At 44.3% G+C, this 18,099-nt stretch overlaps 2 protein-coding genes and 1 non-coding gene across 5 annotated transcripts in view; 1 reads left to right on the plus strand and 2 right to left on the minus strand.

The window, feature by feature from the left end:
- NCAPD2 (non-SMC condensin I complex subunit D2) overlaps positions 1–8,729 on the minus strand; it is a 37,976-nt gene extending 29,247 nt beyond the window's left edge. For 2 of the 3 annotated variants that reach the window (XM_060190205.1, XM_060190204.1), the window contains exons 1-6: positions 7,748–7,918; positions 6,986–7,136; positions 3,604–3,679; positions 2,339–2,397; positions 1,725–1,900; positions 530–672 (exon numbers count right to left, since the gene is read on the minus strand). In XM_060190205.1, the coding sequence (XP_060046188.1) occupies positions 530–672; positions 1,725–1,900; positions 2,339–2,397; positions 3,604–3,679; positions 6,986–7,136; positions 7,748–7,765 (623 nt within the window). In that variant the 5' untranslated portion in view covers positions 7,766–7,918. Of the gene's footprint in view, positions 1–529; positions 673–1,724; positions 1,901–2,338; positions 2,398–3,603; positions 3,680–6,985; positions 7,137–7,747; positions 7,919–8,004 lie in introns of those variants that run through there. The other variant, XM_016190276.2, reaches the window with a different exon arrangement.
- Positions 1,973–2,276, minus strand: LOC132538551 (small nucleolar RNA U85). Its single transcript, XR_009549897.1, has one exon. It is a non-coding gene; the product is annotated as a small nucleolar RNA U85 (small nucleolar RNA).
- MRPL51 (mitochondrial ribosomal protein L51) lies at positions 8,712–12,604 on the plus strand. The gene is made up of 3 exons (XM_007527835.3): positions 8,712–8,917; positions 9,005–9,115; positions 12,285–12,604. The coding sequence occupies exons 1-3, from the start codon at positions 8,839–8,841 to the stop codon at positions 12,479–12,481; spliced, it is 387 nt and encodes a 128-aa protein (XP_007527897.1). The 5' UTR covers positions 8,712–8,838; the 3' UTR covers positions 12,482–12,604.
- The last annotated feature ends 5,495 nt before the right edge of the window (positions 12,605–18,099 follow it).

Here is an 18,099-nt window from a genome sequence, read left to right on the forward strand (position 1 = left end):
GACATGTGTCTTGTTATACACATGGCCCAGGCTGAAGTCCCAGCAACACATGGGAATACTGCAGCACCAGAGGAAGCTCCTTCCCTGAGTGAAAAAACGTCAGTGTGGGAGTGGTAAAAATCACATATGCAGGAAGCCCTGGCTGCACAAAACAAAACAATAGTAAAACCATGATCCTGTTCCATTAAACCTCCCACCCCATCTCTTTCTCCAATAACATAAACCAAGAAACAAAACTCCTATGTACCTTGTACTTATTGCAGTGTGAGCCTATATACTGTAGATAGGAATAAACCATAAAATGAGGTATGTAAAAGGCATATCTAATAACAGAAGCTTCTTTTCTCACAGCTCAGCCATCTGATGTCATCTTTTTCCCCCCACTGCTCAGACCTCTTTTTCACTTAAACCGAGACACAAGGAGAGAGACCACAGTGCCAGAGCTCCTTCTGTCGCCAACACACTCCCTGTGTGGTGCTGGAGTTTCAACTTTGGTGGCAAGGCATGCATCCTACCAGGAATTACTCACCTGACAAATTCCTCTTCAATTATTGAGTGGTTCCACAGGTGACGAATGTCCAGCTGGAGCAGCTGCGTTAAAAGCTGGAGAATTGGTTGCCTCTCTTCTTCCCAATCAAAGCCATGAGCTGCTTTGGCTCGGGATTTCTTACCCTAAAAAAGCATTTAGAAATTATGGGAAAAAAATAAGGGAACAGTGGTCCGGGAGGTGGCACAGTGGTTAAGGAACTAGACTCTCAAGCATGAGATCCTGAGTTCAGTCCCCAGCAGCACATGTACCAGTGATGTCTGGCTCTTTCTCTTTCTCCTCCTATCTTTCTCATTAATAAAATTAAAAAAAAAAAAAAAATTAAAAAAAAAAAAGGGAGGAAAGACAAAAAAAATAAAATAAGGAAACAAAGATAAAGATCTGCTAGCCTGGATGTTTAAACCATTAAACATTAAGATTAGAACCTAAGGGACTGAGTGTTGGCTCACCTGGTTGAGCACATATATTACAATGTGCAAGGACCCAGGTTCAAGCCCCCAGTCCCTGCCTGTGGAGGGGAAGCTTCACAAGTGGTGAAGCAGTACTACAGGTTTCTCTTTGTCTTTCTCCCTCTCTGTCTCCCCTTTCCTCTCAATTTCTGGCTTTCTCTATCCAATAAAAGATAATTAAAAAATTTTTAAAAAGTAATACAGGAGTCCCAAAATATTGCATAAAACAGAGATATCTGGGGACCGGGCTGTGATGCACTGGGTTAAGCACATATAGTATGAATCACAAGGACTTGCGCAACGATCCTGTTTGAGCCCCCCACTCTCTACCCTCAGGGAGGTCACTTTGCAAGTGGTGAAGCAGATCTTAAGGTATCTATCTTTCTCTTTCCCTCTCTACCTCCCCCTTCTCTATCAATTTCTCTGTCCTATCCAAAAACAAACAAAATCAAAAAAATGCCACAGGAGCAGTGGCTTTGTAGTGCTGGCATGCAAAAAATAATAATAACCCTGGATGCAAAAAATAATAATAACAACACATAAACACTGAGATGCTTGTCAGAAGGACATGTTGCCATCCTTTTGAGTCCACCCTCATAAACCTTAAATAATGGTAGAAAGACCTCTCAGAATAATTGGATTCCCTTCCTCTGTCCCATCCTTAAGAAGTCCATATTCATTCCCCCCCGGTCCTATCCATACTAAGTGAGCCGGCAACTCCAAATTACCTTCCCACCGAGTTCCAAGTCCATGATCTGGCTGCTCATGGTCTCAAAGGATTCCAAAAGGCGTATCAGGGCATAGCAGTTCATTTTGAGGGCATTCAGGTGGGCACTTCTATCCGACATGCTCAACGTGGCATCATCTAGCACACCTGGGAGTTCTTGGGAGTGACGGGAAACCACTATGAGGGGCAGAGGCTAGAGTCAGTCATTTGCTTTCTTCACACATCCCACATTCAGAACACCCAGCAGACAGCCATCAGATTACCAAAGATATGTATTTCATCTCTCAGTGGCCATGACACAAGCTAAGCCCTTCAGGAGCCCCGACTCAATTCCCGAATATGCCCTGTCCCTACTTCCTCATTCCAGGCACCAGAATTTCTCGCTGGCAGCTGGAGAGGTAGTTCAGAAGTAGGAGTATCATGTTGGTCTGCCCTTACAGCGGACACACATGGCTCTGTATGCCCACCAAGATTACAGACCTTAATGGGTCAAAGGTTTCCTGGGCTTAGCTAAGCCAGCTGAATCACCACAGCCTTGACATCATCATGTGGCTGATAAAACGTAGGAAGTAGTAAGCAAGTACCTCTCATCCCTCATCCCCAGCCCATAAGCACCTTTGATCAGGAATTCCAGAGTTTCTTCCTTGAGGTCAGAATCTATACTTCGAAAGTGACTGTGAGGGAAAGAAAGTGCAGATGTGAGACACGAAGTTGCAGAGCCCATTTGAGTCATCTTGACCTGAGGCACTTAATGCTTAATAACATATGAAATAGTTGAGCTGGAATAAATATGGTGGTATGCTGGGAATAAATGCACATTAGTAGAGATATAAACATCCAGGATCATCTACCAGTGAACCCACTTGAAAGGGCAAAACTAGCAATCAAAGTTAGCCCAAGTAGCCATCAGTTTTTTGTTTTCAAATTGGCTACACTGATGCTGAGGAATTATTGTGATGCAGTCTCCGCCCCCAGGTATGACCATACCCCGTGAAATCCTAGCAGTGCCCCCTTCAACCAATCCTGCCGCCACACGTCACCTCTGGTTGTGGCCCAATAAAAGCTCACGCACTTCCCCCTCGCGCTCTCTCTCTCTCTCTCTCTCTCTGGGCTCCTTCGGCTCTCTCTCTCTGCGCCCCCTCCTTTCTCGCCCCACCCCGTGGTGAGGTAGTGGGGACGGCCATTGTCAGCTGACTCCACGTGGCCTGAGCCCCCCCCCATCCTATAATAAAGATTTGTGTACCCCACTTGCTCTGGACCTCCTCTCTCTCTTCTCCGCGGCCCGACACCTGGCCACAACCAACACTACACAATGAATCCACCATCCCCAGCGGCCACTTTCCCTTTTATTATTATTTTATTTGACAGGACAGACAGAAATTGAGAAGAGAGAGGGAGACAGAAATGGAGAGATAAAGAGATACCTGCAAACCTGCTTCACTGCTTGTGAAGCTCTCCCCACCAAAGGTGGGGCCCAGAGGTTTGAATTAGGGCCTTCACGCATAGTAATGTGTGTGCTTAACTTGGATGCACCTCTGACCAACCCTCCGCCATCAGTTCTTTTTTCTTTTCATATTTATTTTCCCTTTTGTTGCCCCCCCCCTTTTGTTTTTGTTATTGATGTCATCGTTGTTAGATGGGGCAGAGAGAGAAATAAATGGAGAGAGGAGGGGAAGACAGAGAGGGTGAGAGAAAGATAGATACCTGCAGACATGCTTCACCTCCTGTGAAGTGACTCCCCTGCAGGTGGGGAGCCAGGGGTTCGAACTGAGATCCTTATGCCGGTCCTTGAGCTTTGTGCCATGTGTGCTTAACCTGCTGTGCTACCACCCAACTCCCACCAGTTCTTTTTTAAAGTACCAAGCAGGTGCTTTACTTACTGTAAAATGCTGTAGATAGTATCAAAATGCTCCAGTATAGCCAAGGGACCCTGTGCTCGGAAGGCAGCCTGAAATGCTATAACAATCAAAGAAAGTGATTAATAGAGTGAAGAGGACTGTTTTTTTTTTTTTGGTAAATTCTATTCATGGAACAAAAATGAATTCATTGCTTCTAAAGACAGAATCACAAGAAACAGTTTATTTCAATGTAACATAACAGTCTTCTGTTCTTCTTTCTAAGTAAAGCCTTTAAGAGCTTCACATCTCCCAGCTAAAGCAGACAGAATCTGTCTATTTTATAGGAAGAGAAATTAAATGCTGATCTGTCTGGAGGGCTGCGCTGTGAGTCTCTCATTTTTGTGGCGACGAGAGAGCAAAGTGTTGCCAAAACTATGGCAGGACAGACATTTAGAAAGTTTCTTCCTGGTGCCAGGCAGTGATGCACCTAGTTTGAGTGCATATGTTACCATGTGCAAGGACCTAGGTTCAAGCCCCCAGTACCCATCTGCAGGGGAGGAAGCTTCACAAGTGGTGAAGCAGTGATGCAGGTACCTCTCTGTCTCTATCCTTCTCTATCTCCCCTCCCTTCTCAATTTCGCTCTGTCCTATGGGGAGGGGGTTGTAAAATAAACAAAGAGTGAATAAAAAAAAGTTTTTCCCCCTCTTTGACAGTATTAATTAAGAAGGAGAACAGCTGAAACATCAAACCAATGGTTGCATTATGCTTCCAGAAAAACCTAAAGGAAAAGTATTGCTAGCCATAGTAGTAGCTATTGGGTTAAGCTCTAAAAGAAAGGATGGAAAGAGTCAAGCAGGGTGTACCTGGTTGAGCACACACATTAGTGTGCACAGTTCAGGGTTCAAGCCCTTGACCCCCACTGAAAGGGGGAAGTTTCACAAGTGGCAAAACAGTACTGCAGGAGTTTCTCATTCTCTCTCCCCACATACCCCCTTCCCTCTCGAGCCCCCGGCTCCCCACCTGCAGGGTAGTCGTTTTACAGGAGGTAAAGCAGGTCTACAGGTGTCTATCTTTCTCTCTCCCTTTCTGTCTTCCCCTCCTCTCTCCATTTCTCTTTGTCCTATCTAACAACGATGACATCAATAACAGCTACAACAATAAAACAACAAGGGCAACAAAAGGGAGTAAATAAATAAATAAATAAATATATTTTTAAAAAGCCAATACTGGGAGCTTGAACCCGGGTCCTTGCACATTGTAAACTGTGCACTCTACCAGATGCACCACCATCTGGCATCCTATTTGTTGTTGTTGTCTGTTTAGATTGATTAATTTATGGTAGAGAGAAGACATCACTCTGGCATGTGAGATGCCAGAGACAGAACCTGGTACCTCATTGTTTGTAAATTCAGCTCCTGTGCCAGTGTGCCACCTTTCAGGCCACCCCATTGAAGCTCTGGTATTTTCATTATGTAAATAATTTCCATGTTTCTTTTTAATAATAAACTAATGAACCCAAAGGAATGACACTGTCTCTCTAAAAATTAAAAAAAAATTATTGGGCGGGGGAGACAGCATAATGGTTATGCAAACAGACTCTCATGCCTGAGGCTCCTAAGTTCCAGGTTCAATCCCCCACACCACCATAAGCCTGAGCTGAGCAGTGCTCTGGTGTTTCTCTCTCTCTCTCTCTCTCTGTATCTCTCTCAAAAATAAAATTAAAAAATTAAAAAAAAATTATTATCTTTATTTATTGGATAGAAACAGCCAGAAGTCAAGAGGGTGGGAGAGAGACAGAAAGACACTTGCAGCCCTGCTTCACTACTCACAAAGCTTTCCACATGCAAGTGGAGGGGGAGGGATTTGAACCTGGGTCCTTGTGCATTGTAACGTGCGCTCAACCAGGTGTGCTACCACCTGGCCCTGTCTCTCTAAAATTTAGTTTCACTGTACCAATATATTTTATTTTTAAAAAGAGTTAATTTTAGGGTATGAGAGATAGCATAATGGTTATGTACAATAAAACAAACCCTCTCATGCCCAATGCTCCGAAGTTCCAGGTTCAATCCCCTGACCCACCCTTAGTCAGAAGTAAACAGTGCTTTGGTAAAAGTAAGTAAAAGACTTAATTTTATTTATTCTACATTAGTTAAACAGAGAGTTTCATATTGAGAGAGAGAGAAGTCCATTATATGTAGCACTCGGTCTCAGACACAAGTCCTACCAGTTAAATACTCTCTCTCTCTCTCTCTCTCTCTCTCTATATATATATATATATAAAATGATTTATTTGGGTAGAAAGAAATCGAGAGGGACTGGGGAGATAGACAGAGAGACACCTGCAGTACTGCTTTACTACTTCTGAAGCTTTCCCACTGCAGGTGAGGGCCAAGGACTTGAACTTGGGTCCGTGTGCATTGCAGCATGTGCACTTAACCAGGTGTGTTACCACCTGGCCCTTGAACTATCTTCCTAGTCACTGGATAGAAATATTTAAGATCAAAATACATGAGTAAAATAAATTAAATGTCCCTAGCGATGTAACTTATTCAACTTTATTTTTACTAGCACACTCCTCAGCTCTGGCTTGTAGTGGTGTAAGGCACCGAACCTGAGACTTCAGGCATGAAAGTCTCTGCATAACAATTATGATCTCCCCCCTAGACCATAATGTTAACATTTTTACAACTACAGTACAAAAAGCCAGTCTAAACTAATAAACTAACAATAACTTAATGCTATACCTAATCTAGAGACCTTTTTAAACATTTATTTAGGATAGAGACAGAAAAATTGAGTGAGAATGTGCAGCCAGAGAGCACTATTTCCCTTTTTGTGGAGCTTGCTCCCTGCAGGTAGGGATCAAGGCTTGAATCCAGATCTTGGCACACTAATGTGTGAACTCCATCAGGTATGCCACCTTCTGGTCCTAGAGGCCTTATATGAATTCTGCCAGTTGTTCTATTCTGGGTCCAGGATCCAATCCAGACTACTACAATCCATTTGTTTTATTTTTAGTCTCTTCTAATTTTTATCTTTTGTGCTCTGGACACTTTGAAGTAAATTAGTGAGTTATTCTGCACAATGCCCCTCAGTCTGAGCTTGCCTGATATTATTTCATGATTAGACTGATGTTAAGCACTTTGGCAAAGTCAGAGAGAAAGGGAGGGTGAATCCTTCTGCTCATACCAAGAAGTACTAGATGCTGCTTGTTACTATCTACACTAAGTAGTGTTACTCTTTATTCTTTTACAGCTATTAAGTTTCTTATGGACAAAGACACCAAGACTATTTACTGAGTAACTGGCAGAATGAGGCCAAGGAGTGTATTCTATGTGTAATGCAAATACAAGACAACCGGGAACAGGAAATGTCCCATGCTGTCACTGAGATCAGTCTGTAGTGGCAGCTGTGGAATCTTACCTCTGAGCTGTGTGGGAAGATGCCTGATGGACAGTACCTCCTGCACAACATACTTATTCCTCCCTCCATTCTTCAACAGTTCGGCTGGGGATAAGGGCAAGTGGAACTCAAACAGCTGGGGTGACATCTTCCTCCCACTGCTTCCCAGGGGCTGCAAACCAAACAAAACAGGTCAGGATCTGTACCTGAAGCCCATCTTCTCATCTGCTTCTCTAATGCCCCGCCCCTCCCACAATATACACATGGGTTCATAATGCCACGCCTATCCATGAAACGGGGTTATTAATCCCTGAGTATAAAGGTGCACTGAGGATCAGGCAGAATGACAAAGAACTTGTTTAAAGAACTGCAAATATCAATGCGTTCAAGTTGCTAACTCTCTCTTTTTAAAAGACTTGTTTAAGGGTAGGGTAGATAGCATAGTGGTTATGCAAAGAGACTCTCATGCCTGAAGCTCCAAAGTCCTTGGTTCAGTCCCCACACCACCATAAGTCAGAGCTGCGCAGTGCTCTGGCAAAAAATAATAGTAACAAGTATACATATATTTATGCTTGAGAGTCCAATGTTTTACCCACTGCACCACTTACCAGACCATATATATTTACTTATGAAAAAGAGAGGCGAGAGAAGCAGAGCATCACTCTGGCATACGTGCAGCCAGGGTCGAACTCGGGACCTCAGGAGAGGAAGCTCAGTGCCTCAGCCAGTGCCCCCTCCCGGATCACTGGACTGGCCTCCTCAGATGCGGCGCGGATGTCCCACCTGAGGCCAGGACAGCATCCGCAGTTCTTTGAACAGATCCCAGCTGATCTCGTCTTCTCACGTCCCCGTGCCGTGCAGCGCACTGACATTTACAGATGAGGACACAGGCCAGAACGGTTCTGCATCTGCCCCAAGGTTTACAGCCCCAAGGTTCCTTCCACTCGACCCCGCAGCTGCCCTCAGGCTCCGGGGGCCGCGCCATCTTCCCGGGTCTCGAGCCCCCCCCTCCCCCGGCTTTTCGTTCTCGCCCCTCTTACCAGACAGAATGCGGCGCGGCCGCTCCAGACTCGGCGCTGGGGCTGGACGCGGGGAAACCAGACGCACAGCGCGCTCCAATCAGCGAGGCGCGGGCACCGCGACAGCCAATTCCCGATCCGCGAAGTTCTAACCTGCACTAGCAGCGCCGCGCGCCACCAACGTCCCCAAGTTCGAATCTCAACGGCCGCCAGAAAACCAATAGCGGCGGCCTCCGCGGGAGCTGGCCAATCACGGCGTGGGAGTATCTTCTAGGGGCGGGGCCTAGGCTTCCTCAGGCAGGCGGCCCTGCCCCGCTCAGCCCCGCCCAGGCCTAAACTCTAGAGCAGATCCTACCGTCTCCGCCTACCGACGGCCTGCAGGCCCCTCCCTCCCGAATCTTAGCGCTCCTACCCTGTGGCAAGGGGAGATATAAATTACGACGCACAATTGCCTTGAGGTGCGGATAAAGGAACTTCCGGGTTTCAGGCCTTCTGCTCTCTCGCCGCTGAGGGTCGCCCAAGGAAACAGCAAAGGGTGCATCTTAGAATCTCGATTTGGAGAGTCCTACACAACCATGAACTAGAACCCCCGTACTTCCGGCGCGATAGAGCAGACCGGAAGTGGGACTGCGTTCAAACCTCAGTGCGCTGAAATCCGTGGGTGGGGGTTGTGGCCGCGGGAGGCGGAGCCCAGGGCAGGCCCTGCGCGCGCTGTGCCCTGGGTAAGGCCCAAGATGGCGGCCCCCATCTGACATCTGAGTTCCTCTCGGACAGTCCTCTCGTCTTCTCATTGAAGGGCGCCCGCCCTTACTCTTGTGCTCCAGCAGTGTGCGATTGTAGAGAGAGACAAGGGCCATGGCAGGAAGCCTCTTTGGGGGGGTAGGCAGAAGCTTGTGGGGCTGGGTGCCCGTAGCCTGTAGAAGCTTCTCTTTGGGTAAGTGTGGCTAATGTGGAAAGACGCCCGGAGAACTGATTCTCAGGCAACGGCTCAGATGAATGAATCTTTCCTTTCTCATCCTAGGCGTCCCTGGACTATCCCGTGTGAGGCTCACTCTCCCACCCCGAAAAGTGGTTGATAGGTGGAATGAGAAGAGAGCCATGTTTGGAGTGTATGACAACATTGGAATTCTGGGTGAGACTTTTTCCCTTACAGAGCATTTCAGATAGTGACTATCCTCCCCCCCCCCATATGCGTGGGAATGTTACCGTGCTAAATAGTAAGAGTAAAATTTATGTGGCTTTTACATTGTATTTAGTACAAATTAGTATGATCTAATTCAATCAGCTTTTTTAATTATTATCTTTATTTTTTTCATAGAAACAGCCAGAAACCGAGAAGGAAGGGGGAGGTAGAGAGGGAGAGAGACAGAGAGACACCTGCAGCACTGCTCCACCACTTGTGAAGCTTTCCCCTTGCAGGTGGGGACACAGGGCTTGAACCCAGGTTCTTGTGCACTATTACATGTGCATTCAACCAGGTGCGCCACCACCCGGCCCCCTAATTCATGCATCTTAATAACATTCTATTCATTTTACAGGTGCAGAAGCTGAAGCACAAAGAGCCCAAATAATTCTTGCAAAGCCAGTAGTAAATGGCAGAGCTAGAATCTGAACTCCAAGCAGCTCAGCTTTTTGTATGTTTTCTTCCTGCCAAACAGTTAGACAATCTGTTTTATTTTTGGACCAGTGCACTCCTCAGTTCTGGCTTATACTGGTGCTGATGTCAATTTAAATAAAAATATGACACACCATTTGGAGTGAAAAAGGGAGAGAAATTTTATTATTTCAAGTGGAGTTGAAGGTTAAGGATTCAGTCAAAAGGAGCAGAACCAAGGATGCAAAGTCTTAACTGCCTCTCTCAATCTATTTATTTATTTTCCCTTTTGTTGCCCTTGTTGTTGTAGTTATTATTGTTGTTGTTATTGATGTTGTCATTGTTAGATAGGACAGAGAGAAATGGAGAGAGAGGGGGAGAGAAAGACAGACACCTGCAGACCTGTTTCACCGCCTGTGAAGCGACTCCCTTGCAGGTGGGTAGCGGGGGGGGGGGGGGCTCGAACCAGGATCCTTAAGCCAGTCCTTGCACTTTGTGTCACATGTGCTTAACCTGCTGTGCTACCGCCAGACTCCTTCTCTCAACCTTTTATGGGGTACAGGAGAATCTGAGTTATGATGAAAGAGATTTACAGGGGCTAGGCAGTGGTGCATCTAGTTAAGCACACACGTTACAGTGTGCAAGGACCCAGGTTCAAGCCCCTGGTTCTCACCTGCAGGAAGAAAGCTTCACAAGCGGTGCAGTAGGTCTGCAGGTGTCTCCCTGTCTCTCTCCCTCTCTTTTTAAAAATTTACTTATTGGGGCTCGAGTGGTAACGCAGCAGGTTAAGCACACATGGTGCAAAGTGCAAAGACCTTGTAAGGATCCTGGTTTGAGCTCCTGGCTCCCCACCTGCGGGGGTCGGGTGGGGGGGTCACTTCACAAGTGGTGAAGCAGGTCTTCAGGTGTCTGTCTTTCTCTCCCCCTGTCTACCCCACCTCTCTCCATTTCTCTCTGTCCTATCCAACAACAACATCAATAACAACAATAATAACCACAACAATAAAACAACACGGGCAACAAAAGGGGGAAATATAGCTCCCAGAAGCAGTGGATTCATGGTGCAGATACAGAGCCCCAGCAATAACCCTGGAGGCAAAAAAAAATTATATATATATATATATATATATATATACATATATATATATATATATATATATATATATATATATATATAATTGTATAGAGACAGAGATAAATTGAGAGGGGAGAGAGTGATAGGAAGAGAGACAGAGAGACACCTGTCTGTATTTTTCTATGCAAAAATGTATCAAATAATCTAATACTTAGAGTGCTCTATATAAAATTAGGATTGTATTAATGTACAAATCTGGGACCTTGTGCATTGTAATGTGTGCACTTAACCAGGTGTGCCACCACCTGGCCCCTCTCCCTATTTCCTCCTCCCCTCTTAATTTCTCTCTGTCTGTATCCAATAATTATGACTTTTCCAATAACCCAGTACAATTACAATCATTGTAAGGGAATGTATATACTTTATTAATTTATTTAAATTTACTAATGAGAAAAGAGAGGTAAAAGAATTCACATGCTTGAGAGCCCAGTAATTTATCTACTATGCTACCTCCCAGAACTCTCAGCTCCAGTATGTGGTGGTAATTGAACTTGGGACTTCAGATGTCAACAGACTTACAAGTCTGGGGTACTACCAGTGTGATATCTCCCCAGCCTGAGTATAGATTTTAAACAATTTTCTTTCTTTCTTTAAATTAATTTATTTATTTTGGATAGGACAGAGAGAAATTGAGAGAGAGGGAGAGAGAAAGAGAGACACCTGCAGATCTGCTTCACTGTCTGCAAAGCGACCTCCACCTGCAGGTGGGGAGCTGGGGGCTTAAACTGGCATCCTTAAGTAAGCCAGACCCTGCACTTTGCACCATGTGCGCTTAACCCGCTGCGCTACCGCCTGGCCCCTTTAAACATTTTTCCAATATCTTCCCCCCCCTTAAAGAATAGGGAATCATCCATAGTAATGAGTTGGTGCTGCACATTATTTAGTAGATGAGTAACACTAGGAAAAGAATTAAATATATAAAAATATAGGGTTCTGTATCCAGAAGGACCATACCCAGAAGTCAGTCATATAAGACTGTTCCACAAAGGACGATTTAAGTTTGGGTTTGTATTTATCTATCACTACTTGTTTTTTAAAGTAATATCATGGGGCCAAATGGTGGCACACCAGGTTGAGCACACACATTACCTGGGCTTAAGCCCTCCGGCCCCTACCTGCAAGGGGGAAGTTTCATAAGCAGTGAAGCAGTATTGCAGGCCTCTCCCTCTCCTTCTCACTGTTCTTCTTCCTCTGTCTCCCTCTCTGCTCTATCTAAAATAAACAAAATTTTAAAAGACAAAATTGAGTAAAATATAACCTCACATTAGAAAAGAAAATAAAGTAGTATAATAGGAAAGGGAAAGGTATAGTCAGAACTAGACTATATGGAACTTGTAGGTTATGACCATCCTCTTGTTCACTCTATTTTTCTTCCATACCAGCGATTAAACCTGAGACCTGTTGTGCCTCAGGTATGAAAATATGTCATGTAAATCACTATGCTATCTCCATAGTCTGCTCTTAGGTACTGTACTATAAGGTGTCTTATCTCCAGATGCTGCTCAGGAAGATACAAATGTGAGTTGAAAACTTGGCTATTCAAAGGAACTCATTTTCTCTTACTTTATACAGGAAACTTTGACAAGCACCCCAAAGAACTGATCAGGGGCCCCAAATGGCTTCGTGGTTGGAAGGGGAATGAGTTGCAGCGTTGTATCCGAAAGAAGAGGATGGTTGGGAATCGGATGTTTATCGATGACCTGCACAACCTCAACAAGCGCATCAGCTATCTCTACAAACACTTTAACCGGCATGGAAAGTACCGCTAGAACAAAAAGCTGGGAACTGGAAGTGGCACAGCTGTCATCATGGATAAGGAGAACAGCACTTCTCTTTATGAGACAATGGATTTGCGTGCCTTCTATAATAAAATAAGGCATTTTTGGAATCTATTAAGTATACATTTTATTTTTGTCAACACTCCACAATGAAGTCTATTTCACGGTCAAGCCTTAGGTCTTGGGGGCAGCACGCCTGGTTAAGTGCACACATTGCAGTGCACAAGGTCTCAGGTTCAAGCCCCTGGTTTCCACCTGCAAGGGGAAAACTTCACTAGTGATGAAGCAGTACTGCAGGTGTCTCTCTTGCAGATATCTCTCTGTCTCTCATCCTCTCTGTCACCCTATTCTCTCTTGATTTTTGTCTGTTTCTATCCAATAAATAAAGATAATAATAAAGACTTAGGTCTGGACTTTTCCACTTGTCCTTTGCAGTCTAGCCATGTGTATGATCTTTGTTACTATTTCTATTTTTTATTTAAAAAAATTTAATTATCTTTCTTTGATAGAGACAACCACTAAAGAGGGAGAAAAACAGAAACACTTGTAGGACTAGGGACTTGAACCCAGGTCCTTGCAGATTGTTTTTCTCTTTTTGCCTGTAGGGTTATCACTGGGGCTCAGTGCCTGCACTACGAATCCACTGCTTCTGGAGGCCATTTTTTTCATTTTGTTCTTGCTGCTGTTGTTGGATACAATAGAAAGAAATAAGAGAGAGGAGGGGAAGACAGAGAGGGGGAGAGAAAGAGAGACACCTGCAGACCTGCTTCACTGCTTGTAAAGCAACCCCCCTGCAGGTGGAGAGCCAGGGGTTCAAACCAGGATCCTTGGGCAGATACTTTTGCATCATACTATGAGTGCTTAACCTGGTGTGCTACTGCCTGGCCTCCATTCTTGCACACTGTAACATGCTCAACCAGGTACACCACCACCCAGTATTTTAAAAAATGTGTGTTTTGTTATGAGAGTAAGATCAGAGCACTACTCACTTTTGGCATACAGTGGTGCCAGGAATTGAGCCTGGGCCCTTAGGTATTCTAATCCTGTGTTCTAACATGTAGAACTATCTCTCTAGCCTCCTATGACCTTTATTTATGTTGTAGGTGAGGCCTCATGTGTGATTTCTCTGCTTCACCCAGGCTAATTTTTCCCTATGATCTTTTTTTAATAATACTTATTTATTCTCTTTTGTTGTCCTTATTTTTTTATTGTTGTTATTTATGTTGTCGTTGTTGGATAGGGCAGAGAGAAATGAAGAGAGGAGAGGAAGACAGAGAGGGGGAGAGAAAGATAGACACCTGCAGACCTGCTTCACCACTTATGAAGCGACTCTCCTGCAGGTGGGGAGCCGAGGGCTCGAACTGGGACCCTTATGCTGGTCCTTGCGCTTTTTGCCACATGTGCTTAACCTGCTGCACTACTGCCTGACTCCCTATTTATTTATTTATTTATTTATTTGTATTTTTTTATATTTTTGCCTCAAGAGTTATTGCTGGGGCTGCTCGGTGCCTGCACTATGAATCCACTGTTCCTGGAGGCCATTTTTCCCCTTTTGTTGCCCTCGTTGCCCTTGTTGTAGTTGTTATAGTTATTGTTATAGCTGTTGTTGTTGGATAGGACAGAGAGAAATCAAGAGAGGAGGGGAAGACAGAGAGGAGGAGCTCGAACTGGGATCCTTATGCTGGTCCTTGTGCTTTGCACCATGTGCACTTAGCTACTGCCTGGCCCCCTAAGTATTTTTTAATAGACATTTTATTTATTGACTTGAGAGAGAAAGCTATAAATTGAACTTGGGCCCTCATGCTCCCAGTCCAAGTTTCTAGACACTGAGCCATCAGCTGGGATAATTAATTAAGCTTAGTACTTAGACAAACAGGTACACCTATCCCTTTTGGTATTTCTATCAACTTTACACATGTATGTGTAAAATAGATGTATGATTTGGTTTTTAGTATAAAACATGTTTCTACTGGATAGCTGTATTCATTTTGAGGAGCTACCTTAGCAGAGTAATTCAGAAGAAGCTTAACTAATAGAAATGTCCAGCCCTACCATTCCAGAGTCTAGAGTTTTGAGATCAAGAGAATTGGTTCCTTCTGAGGGCTATTCCAAGGATGCCTCCTAGTTGCTAGTTTTCTGCCTATGTGTGATACTCCTTAGTTTCTAAACTTACCACCCTGCTCTCTGCCTTCATGTTCAGTTGACATTCTCCCTGAGTGTAAACCACCAGACCATCCCCAATTCCTAAGGGCGATATTTGTGCTGCAGTAAGGACCACCCTACTCCAGTATAACTTCATCTTCATGAATTACATCTACAACCCTGTTTCCAAATAAGGGCACATTTTAAAAAAATATTTTATTTATTTATTCCCTTTTGTTGCCCTTGTTGTTTTATTGTTGTAGTTATTATTGTTGTTGTCGTCGTTGTTGGATAGGACAGAGAAAAACGGAGAGAGGAGGGGAAGACAGAGAGGGGGAGAGAAAGATAGACACCTGCAGACCTGCTTCACCGCCTGTGAAGCGACTCCCCTGCAGGAGGGGAGCCGGGGTTCAAACCGGGATCCTTGTGCTTTGCGCCACCTGCGATAAGGGCACATTTTGAGGCACGGAAGATTATAGGTTAAACAGAAAAATTTGAAGAGGGCACTGCCCAGCCTACAGCCTTCTCTCTCTCTCTCTCTCTTTTTCCCCTTGTTTTGCAGTTTCTTCTCTCTCTCTCTCTCTCTCTTTTTAAGATCTTTTTTATTTATTAATGAGAAACATAGGAGGAGAGAGAAAGAGCCAGACATCACTCTGGTACATGTGCTGTCGGGGATTGAACTCAGGACCTCATGCTTTAGAGTCCGATGCTTCATCCACTGCACCACCTCCCGGACCACCTTCTCTCTTTTTAAGGCATTTTTTTTTTATTTTAAAAAATATTTATTTATTGTTTATTGGATAGAGATAGATAGAAGCTGAGAGGGAAGGGAAGATAGAGAGGCAAAGAGAGAGATACCTGCAGACTTGCTTCACCGCTCATGAAAGTGTCCTCCCTGTAGGTGGGAAGCAGAGGTTTGAACCTGTGCATGGTAATATGTGCACTTAACTGGGTGTGCCAACACTGGCCCTCTCTAAGACATTCTAATACGTTAGTTCTTGATATTCATTATTTCTCACAGCATTTATACATTCGCCAAGTTTGATTTTGGAAGAAGGGATTTGTGACCAGTCATCTGGTCAGGAAACTAGATTTTTTTTTTAATGGAAAAAAGAGAGGTATCTGCATAATATACTGCCAGCATCTCTCTCTCTCTCTCTCTCTTTTTAAGAATTTATTCATGAGAAAGATAAGAGGAGAGAAAGAACCAGTCATCACTCTGGCACATGTGCTGCTGGGGATCGAACTCAGGACCTGTTGCTTGAGAAACTCGATTAACCCTTTTTTTTTTTTTTTTAAGATAAACCTTTCTTACAGCTTCCATCTCTCTTTATTAGTTATATCATCATTTGACTTAAAGCAGTAGCCAGTACTTTTTAAAATTTTTATTTATAAAATAGAAATATTGACAAGACCATAGGATAAGAGGGGTACAATTCCACACAATTCTCACCACCAGAACTCCATATTCCAACCCCTCCCTTGAAAGCTTTTCCTATTCTTTATCCCTCTGGGAGTATGGACCTAGGATCATTATGGGGTGCAGAAGGTGGAAAGTCTGGCTTCTGTAATTACTTCTCTGCTGAACATGGGCCTTGGCAGGTCAGTCCCTACTTCCAACCTGTCTCTCTCTTTCCCTACTGGGGTAGGGCTCCAGGAAGGTGGGGATTCAGGGCATATAGGTGGGGTCCTCTGCCCAGGGAAATCAAGTTGGTATCATGGTAGCATCTGGAGCCTGGTGGCTGAAAAAGAGTTAAGATATAAAGCAGAACAAATTGTTGACTAATCATGAACGTAAGGGCAAGAATATTACAGATGAAGATTTGGGGTCTCTGTTTTGGAAAAAACTAGTAGTTTTATTTTAGGTATATTCCAAGGGGCCCATGACTTTACTAGTTTTTTCTTGAGCCTGACATCTAATATGCATGTGGATCCAAGTTTTTTTCTCCCCTCTGGTGTTTAAAAAGGACCCAAGTTATTGACTGGGGAGATGGTGTCATAGTTGGATAAAGGACTGGAAAGCTGGATCAGGGAAAAGAGTAGCTCCCAAATATGAGAAAAAATATATAAATATTGTTAATTGTAAACCCCATTGATTTGATCTGGGTCCCATATTCAGCACAGGAGCCTATGTAACCTCTGCATCTCTCTAGGTCTGAGATCGCTTTCTGTGGTCATGGCTAGGAACATTCTAGGCTGCACTAATTTCAGGACCCATCTTCCTCGGGTGGTAGAGTAGGTTGTCCAACCTCCCTTCGGAAAATGGAACAGTACCTACCATTGTTGATCCACATTCAGGGCAAGGTCCTGTAGGGTCCCACAAGGGGGTCCATTATGATGTTCCTGATGGAGATGACCAGTGACAGTGGATAGAGGGATCTATTAGAGGTCTAGGCCCATCATATTTGAGTGGGAATCCCAGGACTCCCTGACTACGACCCAGTGGCCAGTATTCATATTACTGGGATTATTTAAAGATTGTTTACTTCTGAGCCAAGTGGAACAATATTTCTTGTTAAAAACAACTGTGGGGAAGCGGGCTGGCAGTGCGCACCTGGTTAAGTGCACACATTCCAGTGCACAAGGACCCAGGTACAAGCTGTTGGTCCCCACCTGCAGAGGGAAAGTTTCATAAGTGGTGAAGCAGGGCTGCAGGTGTCTCTCTGTCTCTCTCCCTCTCTATCTTCCCCACCTCAATTTTTCTCTGCTTATATCCAATAATAAATAAATAAACGAAATGGGGGGGCTGGGTGTTGACACATCTGGCTGAGTGTACTTTACAATACACAAGGAACTGGGTTCAAGCCCCTACAGGGGGAAAACTTTGCAAGTGGTGAAGCAGTGCTGCAGGTGTCTCTGTGTCTCTCCCTTTCTGTCACCCACTTCCTTCTCAATTTCTGGCTGTCTCTATCCCATAAATAAATAAATAAATAAATAAATAAATAAAGATAAAAATTTAAAAAATAGGGCCAGTTAAAAAACTCATTTAGATATTGCACTACTTTGTCATGTGCTCAACCCAGGTGTCAGGGTGGCTCCTACCACATTGAAAGCAGCTTTCGTACTGTGATCTCTTTCACTCTCTCTGCCTCTTTGTCTCTCTCTGGAAAAGTCATCTTGGATAAGTAAAGCCCTCGTAATGACAAAATAATAGTAATAATAAACAAACAGACTGAGAAGCAAGAGCTGGCATGATCATTAGAGCTGGCATGATCGCTAGAGCTGGCATGATCATTAGAGCTGGCATGATCGCTCACCTTAAAGCTATGCCTCTAGTCACGTGATTCTGGTTCACAAAATGGGTGCACTAAGCACTAGGAGAAGTTTTGGCACTGTGGTGTTCCCCACCTCCATTCAAAAAGTCAGCCATGAGCAGTGAAGCCCTGGTTATAACAAAAAGTGAAACAGAACTGTTCACGAGATGTCATTCGTATGCAAGTCACCCAATTCAATGGCTTTTAGTATTC

The sequence above is a fragment of the Erinaceus europaeus genome, chromosome 4, assembly GCF_950295315.1.
Source record: "Erinaceus europaeus chromosome 4, mEriEur2.1, whole genome shotgun sequence".
NCBI lineage: Eukaryota > Metazoa > Chordata > Mammalia > Eulipotyphla > Erinaceidae > Erinaceus > Erinaceus europaeus.